The sequence below is a fragment of the Phyllobates terribilis genome, unplaced genomic scaffold (assembly GCF_046119375.1).
Source record: "Phyllobates terribilis strain yellow unplaced genomic scaffold, ASM4611937v1 Scaffold_7__3_contigs__length_470593459, whole genome shotgun sequence".
Classification (NCBI taxonomy): Eukaryota; Metazoa; Chordata; class Amphibia; order Anura; family Dendrobatidae; genus Phyllobates; species Phyllobates terribilis.
Window position 1 is genome coordinate 262346215 of NW_027362767.1, and position 19210 is coordinate 262365424.

Here is a 19210-nt window from a genome sequence, read left to right on the forward strand (position 1 = left end):
ACTTCTCGCAGCTGACTTGTTGGTGCTTTGTGTTTCTCGGCAGTGAGGGAGTTAATTCTCTCTCTCTCTCTGGGCTAGATGAGGTCCAGCCTCGCCCAGCTGCAATCAATACTTCTGTAGTGAGACTCCTTCATATACCTGCTGGTCTGTTTGGGAGGTGTCGGTGAAAGCATTTCATTCAGACTGACAGAGCAGATCGTGGTGTTTGGAGTTGCTGAGATAAGTGTATTTGGAAGTGTTTTTTCCCTTTCCTCGCTTTATCATTTATCTCCTTTCCCGTTGGTTTTCCCTCTGTTGTAGTTGAGAAGTTGTTTGTATGCAAGGTGGTTTTGGTTTTTCCCTTGTACTGTCTCGTTCGTCTAAATACTGTGTTTGGGCATATTATTTCTTGTTCCCTTTGGTAGTGATCGGGGTCCTTCTCAGGACTAGATTACTGAGGTGCAGGGATCTTCAGGAGGTAGGGGTTACGCTGGCGGCCTGGACCTCTGTACCTTTAACAGTACCTCCAGGTTGAGGGATTAGTCAGGGCCCCAGCTTAGGGTCAGCTTAGGCCTCCTACCTCCAGTATACAGAGACAGCGTGACAGGCCCTCACGGGGGATGAAATCCTGGCGTACCCTGATTACAGCCAGCCCTTTATCCTCTACACCGACGCAAGTAACATCGGGCTAGGAGCCGTACTGTCCCAGATCCAGCAGGGGAAAGAACGAGTAATTGCTTACGCCAGCCGAAAACTGCGACCCACCGAAAGAAACCCTGAGAATTACAGCTCATTCAAGTTAGAATTCTTGGCAGTGGTGTGGGCAGTCACCGAACGCTTTAAGCACTACCTCGCCTCTTCCCGGTTCACCGTGTACACGGATAACAACCCGTTGACACACCTGGATACAGCAAGACTCGGTGCCCTGGAGCAGAGATGGATGGCCCGCCTGTCCAACTTTGAGTTCACAATCAAATACCGGGCAGGACGCTCCAATACCAACGTGGATGCCTTGTCCAGAATGCCAAACCTACCGGACGTGGGGGAAGATCCAGAGGAACTGGAAGAGGTTGAACTTCCCGCGTTCCACCATCATGGGACTATCCAGTATTCCCACCGTGTAAGGAGTAAGCAATCCGCTACGTTCAATCCCTTACCTCATTACAACTGGGCGGAAACGCAAGACAGTGACCCCGCCGTCCGACTGGTGAAGGAGATGCTGACTCAGCCAGATGCCCGCCTTGACCCAGACGCTCCGGAGGAGGCCAAGCAACTGTGGATTGAGAAGAGTCGACTGTTCCTTTACAAGGGGAAGTTGTGCCGCAGAATGGTTAACTCCCGGACGCATGAACTGATCTGGCAAGTAGTGGTGCCAAGAAGAGACGCGGCTATGGTACTGGAGGCATACCACGACAGAGCTGGGCACTTCGGATGGAAGAAGCTGGAGTTCCTGCTGCGCGGGCGGTTCCACTGGGTAGGCATGAGAGGAACCATCGAGAGGTGGTGCAGGGACTGTGGACCGTGCCACCTAAGAAGGAAGGACCGAGCCAGCCAGAAGACTCCCTTGCAGCCCATCATCACCCGACAGCCACTGGAACTGGTAGCCCTGGACCATGTGAAACTGGCTCCAAGCAGATCTGGGTATGTCTACGCCCTCACAATCGTAGATCATTACTCCCGGTTCCTGGTGGTGGTCCCGGTCAAGGACTTAACGGCTCAAACAGCAGCTAGAGCCTTCCAGCAGCACTTCTGCCGTCCACACGGATACCCGGAGCAGGTGCTGACGGACCAGGGACCTGCCTTTGAAGCGGAAGTCTTCCAGGAGTTCTGCACTCTGTATGGCTGCCGGAAGATAAGAACAACACCCTATCATCCGCAAACCAATGGGCTCTGCGAGAAAATGAACCAGGTGGTGATAGATCTTCTGAAAACATTGCCCCTGGAGGAACGCAGTCTGTGGCCTGAGAAACTGCCTGATCTGGTGGACCTATACAACCACATCCCGGTAGGTTCTACCAACTGTACCCCGGCTTACCTAATGAGAGCAAGAACTGGTAAGCTTCCTGTTGATCTGGAGATGGGAGTCCTGACACCCGAGGACACTTCACCAGAAGCAGACTGGGACACAGAAAGGCAGCAGCAGTACCGGAAAGTACAGGAGAGCGTGGAGCGAAGTCTCTGTCAAGCTAGAGAAAGACAGGAGAAGACTTACAACCAGTATGCTCCCGCTGTTCCCCTGGTACCTGGAGAGCAGGTCTTGAAGAGGAAGAGACGCCTCCACAAGTTGGACGACCAGTGGCAGAAGGACCCGTACACCGTACTGCCCTCAAGCCATGAGAACCCGAAAGTCTGCATAATCAGTAAGGATGGAGGAGAAACCACAGCCATTGTATCCCGAGATCACCTGAAGAAGTGTCCCGAACAGCTACGAAGCCCTGAAGAAGAACAAGAAGACCCTCAACCCGCAGAGGAAAGGGAAGATATGGTTAGTACTGTGCTCGGAGACTTCCCTCGGTCTTGGACTCAAGTCAATGGCGCAGTTGTGGTACCCGTCCTCACCTTCCTCCAACCAGCATCTCAAGTACCTACGGAGAAACAGGTAGAGCTGGAAGAGCAGCCGGTCCAGGAGGCAGAAGACCCCACACAAGCAGACCAGGAGGATCAACCCTCTGCTTATAGTGAGCCTGCCGTACCCCTAGTGAGCCAAAGAGCCCGTAGACAGCTGCCCAGTTTACCTTTGACAGCTCCTACACCTGGTAGCTCAGGACCAGTCAGTCAGCTCTGTAGGTCCACTAGAGGCCAGTTACCCGTACGTTGGAGGATCTAAGTGTTTAGACTGTTTATTTGTATTTACCTGTTTTCTGTTACCTGTAAATAATTGTGTATTTTTAGTTATTTTATAGGTGTCGTTTATGGATTATCCGGAATCCTTTGTACATATGTTGGAGCGTAACCCAGGAAAGGACTAAAGACTGTTAAGGACTCGGGGTAGGACAGACCCCTACCTGGTTACGGCTCCCGGTCTCTTGGTGAAATGGACACCTTTGTTTTCTTCAAAGACTGCACCCGGTTGCGGACATGCCGTGACCATCCTAATGTGTTTTTCTTTATTATGCTGTTTCTGTTTATAACTTGTTTTGTTTACAAAAATATGTTTAGTCCCGGAGTACTAAATTTCACTAGGGGGGAATGTGGCACCCCAGGGGTCTGGTTCCCACAGTGATAGCAATATTACGTCTGTGAGCAGGTGGGAGGTTTCCTGGTCAGACATCCTATGCATGCCACACCTCCTGCCCAGTCCTGGGAGGGGAAGAACTTCCCCTATATAAAGCTGGGGCTGAGGCAGGGTTAGTGTGTAGAGAAAGAGCAGAGAACACAGACAGAGACACAGTCTGGTCTGTAGTGGAGCAGCTATAGGAAAGAAAGATCAGGAGCTCTGTGGGAGCTGTGCTAAAAGAGGTCAGGGCTGGAAGCTGTAGAGCTCGCCCTGATTGAAGAGTTCTTACCGGACCCGGAGTCCGAGGCTGTGGGGACTAATCCTTACCCCGCAGCAGAAACCGCCCGGCAGGGGATTTCAGGTCCTCTGGCCAAGAAACCCGAAGGCACGGTCACACGCAAGGGACCAGCACCGCGACGTGGAGCGGAAGCTACCAAAAGGCCCCGAGTCACCGGCCATACGGGTGAGCACCACACGGTACACTCAGGGACGTGGGCTACTTTTACCCGCCTCTAGCAAGGTAGCCAGAAGAGTACGATTAGTTGGGGAGGCCTACAACTCCGCCTGGCCAGGGGAGATCCCATCAGCTCACGGACTGACCAGGCCCCGATCGCTAGCCAGTACTCCGGGAGGGTCTACCTTGTCACCAGTAAAGACCCAGAACTACACCGCACCGTCTCTGAGTGGTTCCTGCTACCCCCCTTCAAACACGTCGGTTGCCCTGAGGCCATACCCCTCCCGTTGGGGGTTCTACCAGCTACGCTGCACAACCTTACCACCGGCCTCAGCGGTCTGCCCTGCAGCGGCGGCTTCATAGCCGCATTCAACGGGTGGCGTAGTCGAACACCGTACCATCTTCTGCTAAACTCTGCCGCTCAGTTTGACTCCCTGGGCACGGACCGGGTCACCGCCACGAGACTACTACCCCTATCAGATCCGGCTCCGGGTAGGCTCCCGCGTGCGCAACGCTACTCAGCACAGGCCCAGGGGCGCGTCAAGTACAGGATAAGTAATGTAATGTATGTATACAGTGACTGCACCAGCAGAATAGTGAGTGCAGCTCTGGAGTATACTACAGAATGAACTCAGGATCAGTACAGGATAAGTAATTTAATGTATGTACACAGTGACTGCACCAGCAGAATAGTGAGTGCAGCTCTGGAGTATAATACATGATGTAACTCAGGATAAGTAATGTAATGTATGTACACAGTGACTCCACCAGCAGAATAGTGAGTGCAGCTCTGGAGTATAATACATGATGTAACTCAGGATCAGTACAGGATAAGTAATGTAATGTATGTACACAATGGCTGCACCAGCAGAATAGTGAGTGCAGCTCTGGAGTATAATACAGGATGTAACTCAGGATCAGTACATGATAAGTAATGTAATGTATGTGCACAGTGACTCCACCTGCAGAATAGTGAGTGCAGCTCTGAAGTATAATACAGGATGTAACTCAAGATCAGTACAGGATAAGTAATGTATGTACACAGTGACTACACCAGCAGAATAGTGAGTGCAGCTCTGGAGTATAATACAGGATGTAACTCAGGATAAGTACAGGATAAGTAATGTAATGTATGTACACAGTGACTGCACCAGCAGAATAGTGAGTGCAGGTCTGGAGTATAATACAGGAGGTAACTCAGGATCAGTACAGGATAAGTAATGTAATGTATGTACACAGTGGCCGCACCAGGAGAATAGTGAGTGCAGCTCTGGAGTATAATACAGGATGTAACTCAGGATCAGTACATGATAAGTAATGTAATGTATGTGCACAGTGACTCCACCAGCAGAATAGTGAGTGCAGCTCTGGAGTATAATAGAGGGTGTAACTCAGGATCAGTACAGATAACTAATGTAATGTATGTACACAGTGACTGCACCAGCAGAATAGTGAGTGCAGCTCTGGAGTATAATACAGGATGTAACTCAGGATCAGTACAGGATCAGTAATGTAACGTATGTACACAGTGACTACACCAGCAGAATAGTGAGTGCAGCTCTGGGGTATAATACAGGATGTAACTCAGGATCAGTACAGGATCAGTAATGTAATGTATGTATACAGTGACTGCACCAACAGAATAGTGAGTGCAGCTCTGGAGTATAATACAGGATGTAACTCAGGATCAGTACAGGATACACTACCATTCAAAAGTTTGGGGTCATTTAGAAATTTCATTATTTGTGAAAGAAAAGCACATTTTTTTTCAGTGAAGCTAATATTAAATGAATCAGAAATACACTCTATACATTGTTAATGTGGTAAATGACTGTTCTAGCTGCAAACGTCTTGTTTTTATTGCAATATCTACATAGGTGTATAGAGGCCCATTTCCAACAACCGCCACTCCTGTGTTTTAATGGTACATTGTGTTTGCTAACTGTGTAAGAAGGCTAATGGGTGTTTAGAAAACCCTTGCGCAAGTATGTTAGCCCAGCTGAAAACGGTTTGGCTGATTTGAGAAGCTATAAAATTGACCTTCCTTTGAGCTAGTTGAGAATCTGGAGCATTACACTTTTTTGTTCTATGAAACTCTCAAAATGGCCAGAAAAAGAGAACTTTCATGTGAAACTCGACAGTCTATTCTTCTTCTTAGAAATGAAGTCTATTCCATGCGAGAAGTTGCCAAGAAACTGAAGATTTCCTACAACGGTGTGTACTACTCCCTTCAGAGGAGAGCACAAACAGGCTCTAACCAGAGTAGAAAGAGAAGTGGGAGGCCCCACTGCACAACTGAGCAACAAGACAAGGACATTAGAGTCTCTAGTTTGAGAAATTGATGCCTCACAGTTCCTCAACTGGCAACTTCATTAAATAGTACATGCAAAACGCCAGTATCTACGTCTACAGTGAAGAGGTGACTCCGGGATGCTGGCCTTCAGGGCAAAGTGGCAAAGAAAAAAACATATCTGAGACTGGCTAATAAAAGGAAAAGATTAATATGGGCAAAAGAACACAGACATTGGACAGAGGAAGATTGGAAAAACGTTTTATGGACAGACGAATCAAAGTTTGAGGTGTTTGGACCACACAGAAGAACATTTGTGAGACGCAGAACAACTGAAAAGATGCTGGAAGAGTACCTGACGCCATCTGTCAAGCATGGTGGAGGTAATGTGATGGTCTGGGGTTGCTAGCCTTTGATGCTGGTAAAGTGGGAGATTTGTACAAGGTAAATCGGATTTTGAATAAGGAAGGCTATCACTCCATTTTGCAACACCATGCCATACCCTGTGGACAGCGCTTGATTGGAGCCAATTTCATCCTACAACAGGACAATGACCCAAAGCACACCTCCAAATTATGCATGAAGTATTTAGGGAAGAAGCAGGCAGCTGGTATTCTATCTGTAATGGAGTGGCCAGCGCAGTCACCAGATCTCAACCCCATTGAGCTGTTGTGGGAGCAGCTTGACCGTATGGTGCGCAAAAAGTGCCCATCAAGCCAATCCAACTTGTGGAGGGGCTTCAGGAAGCACGGGGGGAAATGTCTCAAGATGACCTCAGCAAATTAACAGCTAGAATGCAAAGATCTGCAATGCTGGAATTGCTGCAAAGGAACATTCTGAAACGAAAGCAAAGTTTGAAGGAGAAAATTATTCTTTCTAATAAAAATCATTATTTCTAACCTTGTCAATGTCTGGACTATATTTTCTAATCATTTTGCAACTCATTTGATAAATAAAAGCATGAGTTTTCATGGAAAACACAAAATTGTCTGGGTGACCCCAAACTTTTGAACGGTAGTGTAAGTCATGTAATGTATGTACACAGTGACTGCACCAGCAGAATAGTGAGTGCAGCTCTGGAGTATAATACAGGATGTAACTCAGGATCAGTACAGGATCAGTAATGTAATGTATGTACACAGTGACTGCACCAGCAGAATAGTGAGTGCAGCTCTGGAGTATAATACAGGATGTAACTCAGGATCAGTACAGGATCAGTAATGTATGTATACAGTGACTGCACCAGCAGAATAGTGAGTGCAGCTCTGGAGTATAATACAGGATGTAACTCAGGATCAGTACAGGATCAGTAATGTATGTACACAGTGACTGCACCAGCAGAATAGTGAGTGCAGCTCTGGAGTATAATACAGGATGTAACTCAGGATCAGTACAGGATAAGTAATGTATGTATGTACACAGTGACTGCACCAGCAGAATAGTGAGTGCAGCTCTGGAGTATAATACAGGATGTAACTCAGGATCAGTACACGATCAGTAATGTATGTATACAGTGACTGCACCAGCAGAATAGTGAGTGCAGCTCTGGAGTATAATACAGGATGTAACTCAGGATCAGTACAGGATACACTACCATTCAAAAGTTTGGGGTCATTTAGAAATTTCATTATTTGTGAAAGAAAAGCACATTTTTTTTCAATGAAGCTAATATTAAATGAATCAGAAATACACTCTATACATTGTTAATGTGGTAAATGACTGTTCTAGCTGCAAACGTCTTGTTTTTATTGCAATATCTACATAGGTGTATAGAGGCCCATTTCCAACAACCGCTACTCCAGTTTTTAATGGTACATTGTGTTTGCTAACTGTGTAAGAAGGCTAATGGGTGTTTAGAAAACCCTTGCGCAAGTATGTTAGCCCAGCTGAAAACGGTTTGGCTGATTTGAGAAGCTATAAAATTGACCTTCCTTTGAGCTAGTTGAGAATCTGGAGCATTACACTTTTTTGTTCTATGAAACTCTCAAAATGGCTAGAAAAAGAGAACTTTCATGTGAAACTCGACAGTCTATTCTTCTTCTTAGAAATGAAGTCTATTCCATGCGAGAAGTTGCCAAGAAACTGAAGATTTCCTACAACGGTGTGTACTACTCCCTTCAGAGGAGAGCACAAACAGGCTCTAACCAGAGTAGAAAGAGAAGTGGGAGGCCCCGCTGCACAACTGAGCAACAAGACAAGGACATTAGAGTCTCTAGTTTGAGAAATTGATGCCTCACAGCTCCTCAACTGGCAACTTCATTAAATAGTACATGCAAAACGCCAGTATCTACGTCTACAGTGAAGAGGCGACTCCGGGATGCTGGCCTTCAGGGCAAAGTGGCAAAGAAAAAAACATATCTGAGACTGGCTAATAAAAGGAAAAGATTAATATGGGCAAAAGAACACAGACATTGGACAGAGGAAGATTGGAAAAACGATTTATGGACAGACGAATCAAAGTTTGAGGTGTTTGGACCACACAGAAGAACATTTGTGAGACGCAGAACAACTGAAAAGATGCTGGAAGAGTACCTGACGCCATCTGTCAAGCATGGTGGAGGTAATGTGATGGTCTGGGGTTGCTAGCCTTTGATGCTGGTAAAGTGGGAGATTTGTACAAGGTAAATCGGATTTTGAATAAGGAAGGCTATCACTCCATTTTGCAACGCCATGCCATACCCTGTGGACAGCGCTTGATTGGAGCCAATTTCATCCTACAACAGGACAATGACCCAAAGCACACCTCCAAATTATGCATGAAGTATTTAGGGAAGAAGCAGGCAGCTGGTATTCTATCTGTAATGGAGTGGCCAGCGCAGTCACCAGATCTCAACCCCATTGAGCTGTTGTGGGAGCAGCTTGACCGTATGGTACGCAAAAAGTGCCCATCAAGCCAATCCAACTTGTGGAGGGGCTTCAGGAAGCATGGGGGGAAATGTCTCAAGATGACCTCAGCAAATTAACAGCTAGAATGCAAAGATCTGCAATGCTGGAATTGCTGCAAAGGAGCATTCTGAGGCGAAAGCAAAGTTTGAAGGAGAAAATTATTCTTTCTAATAAAAATCATTATTTCTAACCTTGTCAATGTCTGGACTATATTTTCTAATCATTTTGCAACTCATTTGATAAATAAAAGCATGAGTTTTCCTGGAAAACACAAAATTGTCTGGGTGACCCCAAACATTTGAACGGTAGTGTAAGTCATGTAATGTATGTACACAGTGACTGCACCAGCAGAATAGTGAGTGCAGCTCTGGAGTATAATACAGGATGTAACTCAGGATCAGTACAGGATCAGTAATGTAATGTATGTACACAGTGACTGCACCAGCAGAATAGTGAGTGCAGCTCTGTAGTATAATACAGGATGTAACTCAGGATCAGTACAGGATAAGTAATGTAATGTATGTACACAGTGACTGCACCAGCAGAATAGTGAGTGCAGCTCTGGAGTATAATACAGGATGTAACTCAGGATCAGTACAGGATCAGTAATGTATGTATACAGTGACTGCACCAGCAGAATAGTGAGTACTGCTCTGGAGTATAATACAGAATGTAACTCAGGATCAGTACAGGATCAGTAATGTAATGTATGTACACAGTGACTGCACCAGCAGAATAGTGAGTGCAGCTCTGGAATATAATACAGGATGTAACTCAGGATCAGTACAGGATAAGTAATGTATGTATGTACACAGTGACTGCACCAGCAGAATAGTGAGTGCAGCTCTGGAGTATAATACAGGATGTAAGTCAGGATCAGTACAGGATCAGTAATGTATGTATACAGTGACTGCACCAGCAGAATAGTGAGTGCAGCTCTGGAGTATAATAAAGGATGTAACTCAGGATCAGTACAGGATAATAATGTAATGTATGTACACAGTGACTGCACAAGCAGAATAGTGAGTGCAGCTCTGGAGTATAATACAGGATGTAACTCAGGATCAGTACAGGATAAGTAATGTAATGTATGTACACAGTGACTGCAACAACAGAATAGTGAGTACAGCTCTGGGGTATAATACATGATGTAACTCAGGATCAGTACAGGATAAGTAATGTAATGTATGTACACAGTGACTGCACCAGCAGAATAGTGAATGCAGCTCTGGAGTATAATACAGGACGTAACTCAGGATCAGTAATGTAATGTATGTACACAGTGACTCCACCAGCAGAATAGGGAGTGCAGCTCTGGAGTATAATACAGTGTAAGTCAGGATCAGTACAGGATAAGTAATGTAATGTATATATACAGTGACTGCACCAGCAGAATAGTGAGTGCAGCTCTGGAGTATAATACATGATGTAACTCAGGATCAGTACAGGATAAGTAATTTAATGTATGTACACAGTGACTGCACCAGCAGAATAGTGAGTGCTGCTCTGGAGTATAATACAGGATGTAACTCAGGATCAGTACAGGATATGTAATGTAATGTATGTGCACAATGACTCCACCAGCAGAATAGTGAGTGTAGCTCTGGAGTATAATACAGGATGTAACTCAGGATCAGTACGGGATCAGTAATGTAATGTATGTACACAGTGACTCCTCCAGCAGAATAGTGAATGCAGCTCTGGAGTATAATACATGATGTAACTCAGGATCGGTACAGGATAAGTAATGTAATGTATGTACACAGTGACTCCACCAGCAGAATAGTGAGTGCAGCTCTGGAGTATAATACATGATGTAACTCAGGATCAGTACAGGATAAGTAATGTAATGTATGTACACAGTGACTGCACCAGCAGCATAGAGAGTGCAGCTCTGGAGTATGATACAGGATGTAACTCAGGATCAGTACAGGATAAGTAATTTAATGTATGTACACAGTGACTGCACCAGCAGAATAGTGAGTGCTGCTCTGTAGTATAATACAGGATGTAACTCAGGATCAGTACAGGATCAGTAATGTAATGTATGTACACAGTGACTGCACCAGCAGAATAGTGAGTGCAGCTCTGGGGTATAATACAGGATGTAACTCAGGATCAGAACAGGATAAGTAATGTAATGTATGTACACAGTGACTGCACCAGCAGAATAGTGAGTACAGCTCTGGAGCATAATACAGATTTAGCTATGGATGAAAGTGAATCACACATTGTTATTTCAGGTCTATGGTATTTTCAAAGTTGAAAATATTGGAAATTGTGATAAGGAGCCTTCACCTCCATGCTGGCAGTTATCGTCCTGTATATGGCATATATCTCGGGGTTACACGCTGTGCACAGAGGATATAATTACCGCCACTCGTGGGATCTTGGCCGGCAGCGCGTCGCCGAGATACTTCTCTATTCCTGCTGTTTGTAGCTGCAGTTTTTCACACTGATCGACGATCTTGTTCTGAGAAGAAAACGTTTCATTAGTGACTTCTGTGATGACAGCGGTGGGATCAATAAGGACATCTCCGCCGAGCACAGACCTGACAGATCACTGCTGCTTGCTGTCAGTGAATGGATAAGAATACCCCTTCTATTAGCGTAAAGGATAACTCCGCTTCAGGGATGGCAGCAGTTGTCCTGACAGAGAAGCTGAGATATAAGGTGCTGTCTGTAGAGCTGCTGATCCCTATGGAGAAGTGATACCCACATGTCGGCCGGTAACCCAACTCCTGAGGTGTTCTCTGCCCTGAACTCCAGGAGCCAAGGAATCAGGCCAGGAATAAAGGCGTCCATTGTGTGCGGGCCAGATGTAGAGAATGCAGCATTCTTGTCATAGGCGACCATGATGAGAGCGGCCACAGATCTGTCTCCGGATGGAGATAACTGAGCAGATTATTCTATTTAAAGGGGAACTCCTGTTGGATTTTACTTTAAAGTAGGGATCCACCTTAATTCATTTCTGCTTTAATTTCATTACTAATGTGCACCAGAGAGATCTGTGATGGGGCAGCGAAACTAACCAGCCTCTACCAATCCTGGAGTGGCTGATACCAGGGAACAATAGATTGCACCCAGCTAGGAGGCACACTAGGAGGCTGACTCTAGAAGTCCTACGAGAACGTGAAATCTCCCCTAGTCAGTTCTTCATCTCAAGGCAGCGCCATGGTGACCGCTGCATGGGGCGAGGGGTCTGACAACCCAGGAATTCCCCAGTTCCTCCCTGTTGTCAAGACACTCAGCATTGTTATGGGGACACAGGCTATTCTTGTTTTGGTGATATGATGGCTGTCACTGCTATGAGGGAACTGTAACAGAGCACTGAGGATGTCATCGTTATGGGGGCACTGTTGTCACAGTTATGGGGGCATTGTGAAAATCATTGTTATGGAGGGCACTGACTGTCACTGTTATAAGGACGCGGTGGATGTCACTTTTATGGGAGGCACAGGCAGTCACCATTTTGTTGGCCTATTGGCGGATACTTTTTTTGTGGGGAATTTGGTTGTCACTGTTATAGAGGCAATATTGTCACTGTTATGAAGGCACTAGTAAAGTCACCATTATGGGGGGCACTGCGGCTGTAATTATTATAGGTTATAATATGCCTGCGTCCTTCTCAGCCCTTATTCACATTACGTCACTTGACATATGGTAAGGTTTTAATACTAGATGTAAGGACCGTCTCTAATAGGGTCATCTTGACGTGGTGGGATGGCTTTTATGTTTATTTGATCAAAATTATATTAACTAAGTACCCGATATTATTTTCATCCACTATTGCTATTTATTTACTTGCTGCAGAGTATTTGCGTATTTTGTTTTTATCTTATGTTTTGTAGGTTATTATATGGCTGTCACTGTTATGGGGGAGATTATGGAGGTCACTGTTGTGGGGCTATTATGACAGGCACTGTGGAGAAATTTGTGGCTGTCACTATTATGAGGAGACTTTGGTTATGGTGATTTTGAGGTCAGGCACTGTTATGGGGGCACAGTTGTCTCTGTATTGGGACCTCTGTAGCTGTTACTGTTATGGGGACTATTAGGACAGGCACTGTTATGGGGGAACAGTTTTCTCTTTATGGAGACCTCTGTGAATGTCACTGTTATGTTGGCTATTAGGGCAGGCACTGTTATGGGGGCACAGTTGTCTGTGTATTGTGGGTTTTGTAGCTGTCACTGTTATGGGGCACAGCTGTCTTTGTATTGGAGCCTTTTTGGGGCTGTCACTATTATGGGAGCACAGCTGTCTCTGTATTGGGGGCTTTGTGGCTGTCACTATTATAAGGGCACAGTTGTCTCTGTATCGGGAGTTTTGTGTCTGTCACTGTTATGGGGGCATAGCTGTCTCTGTAGTGGGGGCTTTGTGACTGTAACTGTTATGGGGGCACAGCTGTCTGTATCCGGGGCTTTGTGGCTGTCACTGTTATGGGGACACATCTGTCTCTATATCAGTTGCCTTGTGGCTGTCACTGTTATGGGGCACAGCTGGCTCGGTATCGGGGGCTTTGTGGCAGTCTCTTATGGGGGCACAGCTGTCTCTGTATTGGGGGCTATTAGGGCACTGTTATGGGGCACAGCTGTCTGTATCGGGACTTCTGTGGCTGTCACTGTTATGGGGGCACAGCTGCCTCTGTATCGGGGGCTTTGTGGCTGTCACTATTATGGGGCTTTGTGGCTGTCACTGTTATGGGGCACAGCAGTCTCTGTATCGGGGGCTTTGTGGCTGTCACTGTTATGGGGACACAGCTGTCTCTGTTATAGGACTTTGTGGCTGTCACTGTTATGGGGCTTTGTGGCTGTCACTGTTATGGGGCACAGCTGTCTCTGTATTGGGGGCTTTGTGGCTGTCTCTTATGGGGGCACAGCTGTCTCTGTATTGGGGGCTATTAGGGCAGGCACTGTTATGGGGCACAGCTGTCTGTATCGGGACTTCTGTGGCTGTCACTGTTATGGGGGCACAGCTGCCTCTGTATCGGGGGCTTTGTGGCTGTCACTGTTATGGAGCTTTGTGGCTGTCACTGTTATGGGGCACAGCTGTCTCTGTATCGGGGGCTTTGTGGCTGTCACTGTTATGGGGCACAGCTGTCAATGTATTGGGGGCTTTGTGGCTGTCTCTGTTATGGGAACACAGCTGTCTCTGTATGGGGGGCTTTGTGGCTGTCACTGTTATAGGGCACAGCTGTTTCTGTATTGGGGGCTTTGTGGCTGTCACTGTTATGGGGCACAGCGATCTCTGTATCGGGGGCTTTGTGGCTGTCACTGTTATAGGGCACAGCTGTTTCTGTATTGGGGGCTTTGTGGCTGTCACTGTTATAGGGCACAGCTGTTTCTGTATTGGGGGCTTTGTGGCTGTCACTGTTATGGGGCACAGCTGTCTCTGTATCGGGGGCTTTGTGGCTGTCTCTGTATCGGGGGCTTTGTGGCTGTCTCTGTTGTGGGGGCACAGTGATAATAGTATTATAGCTGCCTATATCTATGGCAGGTGGGTTTCATCCCTGGTTCCCAGCTCTCTCCGGTATGTGTAGAGCGTGTAGGGCGCAGTGAGTCAGCGTCGTGCGCGGCTCGTGTCACCGCGGTGTCACCCAGGAAATGGCAGATATGAGGGAAAACCCGCGACATTCCTCTCCTTCCTCTCCCACTATGGTCTATAGGTGATCCGTCATCAGACTTTTTAGGGTATGCTCACATGTTTAGGATCTGGTGCGGATTTCAGCGCTTTCCTGGACTCTAGAAGGGCACGCCTGGGAAAGCTGGAACCATATCAGAAAAGTATAATGCATGTCACCCAGCTTACCAAGGGACAGAAAAAGCGAAACTTAGAAAACCTGCAAAACATCCCCCTGAGCCCACGCGCAGTGTCGCCCCCTCCTGCTGGCACGGGCACGGCCTGGCAGGTGTGATTGGCTTGCTTGGCACAGAAGAAATCATCTGTACACAATTCTTCCTTCTGCTGCAATGAGTCAGGTCTCTGCTGCAACACACTCCCCTCCTCCTGCTGCACACAAGGGTGCTCCAGCGTTAACCCTAGGATGGCCAACCGCACTGCAGGGTGGCATCGGAGGGGCACAGCTCTGCAATGCAGGGGGGAGAGGGGGATTTGGCATGAGGACTACTCACCCGTATCTGGGATGCCCTTTCTTCTGCTGGCTTGGTCCGGTGAGCTTGGCAGGTGCCCAGGGATTTGCACTGGGCACAGATGAGCTTGTATTCCTGATAACAGAAGAGGGTAAGCTGGTGCCCATGGTCCCTGCAGGTGTCGGGCACTGATAAATCTACAGGTCCCTGTTGCACTTCAATCTGTCCAGGTGATAGATGGTCTTCAAGATCAATGGTCTCCTCCTTGGAGCTGTCCAGGGATAAGGTGGCCAGGGAACCATCAGGGATCCACTCCACAGCGAAGGGAGACGTCCTGTCCATGTCCAGCTTCCCAGATCCATCCCAGGAATGAGAGCCAGTGATCACCCAGAGAGCAGGCTGGGGGTCTCCAGGAGCAGAGCCTGGGTGGGACATGCTGGGGGTGAGCAGGACCCTGGAGAGAGGAGGTCTGGGGCTGCCAGCAGCCTGCGCTCCTGCACCTGTCTCCAGGTAGAGAGAGACAGAGACAGCCCCAGGGAGGAGCCAGTGACACAAAGTCACCAAGGAGAGACTGTGACAGATCCTCTGATCTGGACCCCGACCAATCGCTGAGGGCAGGAAGAGCAATGATGGGACTTGTAGTTCCACAACTGCTGCAGGATACAAGGACACGACTGGATGATCACACGGGGGTCTCACAGATCAATAGAAATAGCACATCTGGCACCAGGTCACCGGATAGATCCTGGAGAATTCTGCCCGATCCTAGTGACTTATTATGGGGTCTGAGATTGTGCGATTCTCACCTAGCAAATATGTCAGGGGTCCTGAAAGTTGTAAGATAGCCAGACATTCATCCATCCATTCATTCATCCATCCATTCAATCATTCATTGATCCATTCATTCATTCCTGGACAGTCAGTAAATTTTGGACACTTATTTCCTGTTTAAGAAATTGATGCGTCCGTGATTATTTCGAATTATTGTGAGTGTAATTCTCATTATTTTACAGCTCACAGTGACTGTGGCTGATGTTTTATATCAGAATTATGGGCTGGAGGCATGGATTAAGTAATACCTTAGAGTCACTGTGGTTTTAAGTCTTATTTCACAAGTCAATAATACACAAGAAAATAAACAACGTTATATCTTATCAGAGAAATCTGCTTCTTCCTCCTGGACTGATCTTTACTCTCAATTCATCTGTATTCAGTGATGACCAATGTTCCCATTACTGAGATAGGAGATGACAGCTGGTGCTTATAAGATTCTATGGAGAGAAAAGGGGCTAGAGGCAGACACCGACATTGTGCTGTGGGTGTACATTGGGTGTCGCACCGGGGGCTGTGGTATGACATTGGGTGTCCCACTGCGTACTTTGGGCACTGTGGGTGTTCCGCTTCATACTCTGGGTGCCCCACTGCGTGCTCTGGGTGCTGTGGGTGTCCCGCTCTGTGTTCTGGTTCTGTGGCTGTTCCACTGCGTGCTCTGGGTGCTGTGGGTGTCCCGCTGCGTTTTCTGGTACTTTGGGTGTTCCACTGCGTACTCTGGGTGCTGTGGGTGTTCCCGTGCGTGTTTTGATTCTGTGGGTGTCCTGCTGCCTGTTCTGGTTTTGTGGGTGTCCCACTTCATACACTGGGGGCTGTGGGTGTCCTGCTTCATACTCTGGGTGCTGTGGGTGTTCCACTTCATACTCTGGGTGCTGTGGATGTCCAGCTTCACACTCTGGGTGCAGTGGGGGTCCAGCTTCATATTCTGGGTGCAGTGGGTGTCCCGCTGCATACTCTGGGTGCCCCGCTTCATACTCTGGGTGCTGTGGGTGTTCTGCTTCATACACTGGGGGCTGTGGGTGTCCCACTTCATACACTGGGGGCTGTGGGTGCCCCACTTCATATTCTGGGTGCTGTTGGGTGTCCCGCTTCATATTCTGGGTACTGTGGCTGTCCCGTTCATACTCTGGATGCTGTGGGTGTCTCGCTTCATATTCTGGGTACTGTGGGTGTCCCGCTTCATACTCTGCATGCTGTGGGTGTCCCGCTTCATATTCTGGGTACTGTGGGTGTCCCGCTTCATACTCTGGGTGCTGTGGGTGTCCCGCTTCATACTCTGGGTGCTGTGGGTGTCCCGCTTCATATTCTCGGTGCTGTGGGTTTCCTGCTGTGTGCTCTGGGTGTTTTTGGTGTTCCGCTGCGTGCTCTGGTTCTGTGGGTGTCCCACTGCATACTCTGAGTGCTTTGGGTGTCCCGCTTCATATTCTTGGTCCTGTGGGTGTCCTACTGCGTGCTCTGGATGTTGTTGGTGTCCCGCTGCGTGCTCTCGTTCTGTGGGTTCCCACTGCATACTCTGAGTGTTGTGGGTGTCCCGCTTCATACTCTGGGTGCTAAGGGTGTCCCGCTGCATGCTCTGGGTTTGGGCATGTGCCACTGCGTAGTGTCCTGCTTCATACTCTGGGTGCTATAGGTGTCCCGCTGGGTGCTGCGGCTTTTCCTTCAGTTGTCTATGACCTCCTGATGTGACACTGAGGAATGTGCATATCCATAGATAAGTGCTGTGTACAGGAGATCGCCTCATAATAGGTTACCTATTTATCACCAGTCATACAGGGAACCTTCTGGGAGCAGTGCTGTTCAGGACTCTAGGAAAGCTGGGTGTGTGATGTCACTACAGGCTGCACTGAATCAATCTCTGTGGGATCAGTCAGCGCTGGATGAAGGGCTCTGGGATTTAGGATCGTTTCCTCATCTACATGAGGAACAACACGTTTGACCAGTTCTCCCACTAATAAGAAAAGGCCACCGGTATCTCGATTTCACAACTAGGGCGGACTGGATATGATGGAAGATGTGTCATGTTTCTCACAATTATTGTGTGAGGGAAGCCATAGACATAGTCACCAGCTATCCCGAATAGAGGGAAGGAAGGATTGCTCCTGCTCTCGCTCACCCGGCCAGTCCATATTTTATATTCCAAGTGCTTATTACTGATAAAAACACATAACAAGAATACTGGATCAGTCAACAACTGCTTGCTGATGGTTTCCACATAACAACAATAGAAACAATTCAAACAATGTTGATTCGTTGACACAAAATGACCATCTACCTTATAATTAAGTGACAGTGGTGAACAAGTCATCCAGAGAGCTGTAAAAATCAGGTTAAACGTGTTACACCAGTAATGTCGGATAGTGTTAGAGATGACTAACAAACATGGAGGATCTGCGACATCAGTTGTCACCGGCAGGATCGGCCATCTCTCTTGACGACCTGGCCGTATATAACTTTGTAGGCACCAGGCGAGGAAGGGGTTGTGTGCATGCTGGTAGGACAAGGGAGCTGTCGTTCACCCTCACATGAACATCACCACACTTACCCACGGCAGGGCCGGCTCCAGGTTTATCAGGGCCCTAGGGCCGCTCTTCACTTTTGATCTCTCCTTCTCACCTTCCAAGATTTTTGGTAAATTGTTTCTTTTTTTTGTATGCTGCAAGCTGTAGTTTTCACAACTACCATTTTGGGATCCACCTAACATTCTGATCTCGTTTTGTTTTATATTTTTTGGGATGCAAAGTGACGAAAAATCAGTGATTCCGCAATTTTGATGTTTTTTTTCATTTAGGCGTTAGCTGAATAAAATAAATATGACATTTTATTAGTTCAGACAGTTATGCACATAGGACTTGAATCTGTGTGATTGCTTGTGATACATGTAGGGCAGTATGGTGGCTCAGTGGTTAGCACTGGGGTCCTGGGTTCAAATCCCACCAAGGACAACATCTGCAAGGAGTCTGTATGTTCTCCCTGTGTTTGTGTGCGTTTCCTCTGAGTTCTCCAGTTTCCTCCCACACCCCAAAGACATACTGATAGGGAATGTAGATTGTGAGCCCCAATGGTGACAGTGCCGATAATGTCATAGTTACATAGTTTATAAGGCCGAAAAAAGACAAGTGTCCATCCAGTTCAGCCTATTTCTTGTGCACTGCAGCTATTCCGCAGCATTGATCCAGGGGAAGGCAAAAAAACCCCATGCGGTATAGGTCAATTTACGTCATTGAGGAAAAATTCACTTCCCGACTCCAATCTGGCAGTCAGATTAAATCCCTGGATTAATTAACTATCACTAAGCATAAGATGTAATTTTATTGTTCTCAAGAAAGGCGTCCAGGCCTCTCTTGAACTCATTAAGTGAGTTGGACATCATCACTTCCTCTCCCAGAGAGTTCCAGAGTCTCACGGCTCTGACCGTAAAGAATCCCCTTCTATGCTGGTGCAGGAACCTCCTTTCCTCCAGACG

At 47.3% G+C, this 19210-nt stretch overlaps 1 protein-coding gene across 1 annotated transcript in view; it reads right to left on the minus strand.

Moving 5' to 3' along the window:
• Positions 1-15468, minus strand: part of BSPRY (B-box and SPRY domain containing) — a 30457-nt gene extending 14989 nt beyond the window's left edge. Inside the window, exons 1-2 of the mRNA XM_073640548.1 lie at positions 14959-15468; positions 11201-11299 (exon numbers count right to left, since the gene is read on the minus strand). Coding sequence (XP_073496649.1) covers positions 11201-11299; positions 14959-15351 — 492 coding nt within the window. The 5' untranslated portion in view covers positions 15352-15468. The remainder of the gene's footprint in view (positions 1-11200; positions 11300-14958) is intronic.
• Positions 15469-19210: the final 3742 nt, after the last annotated feature.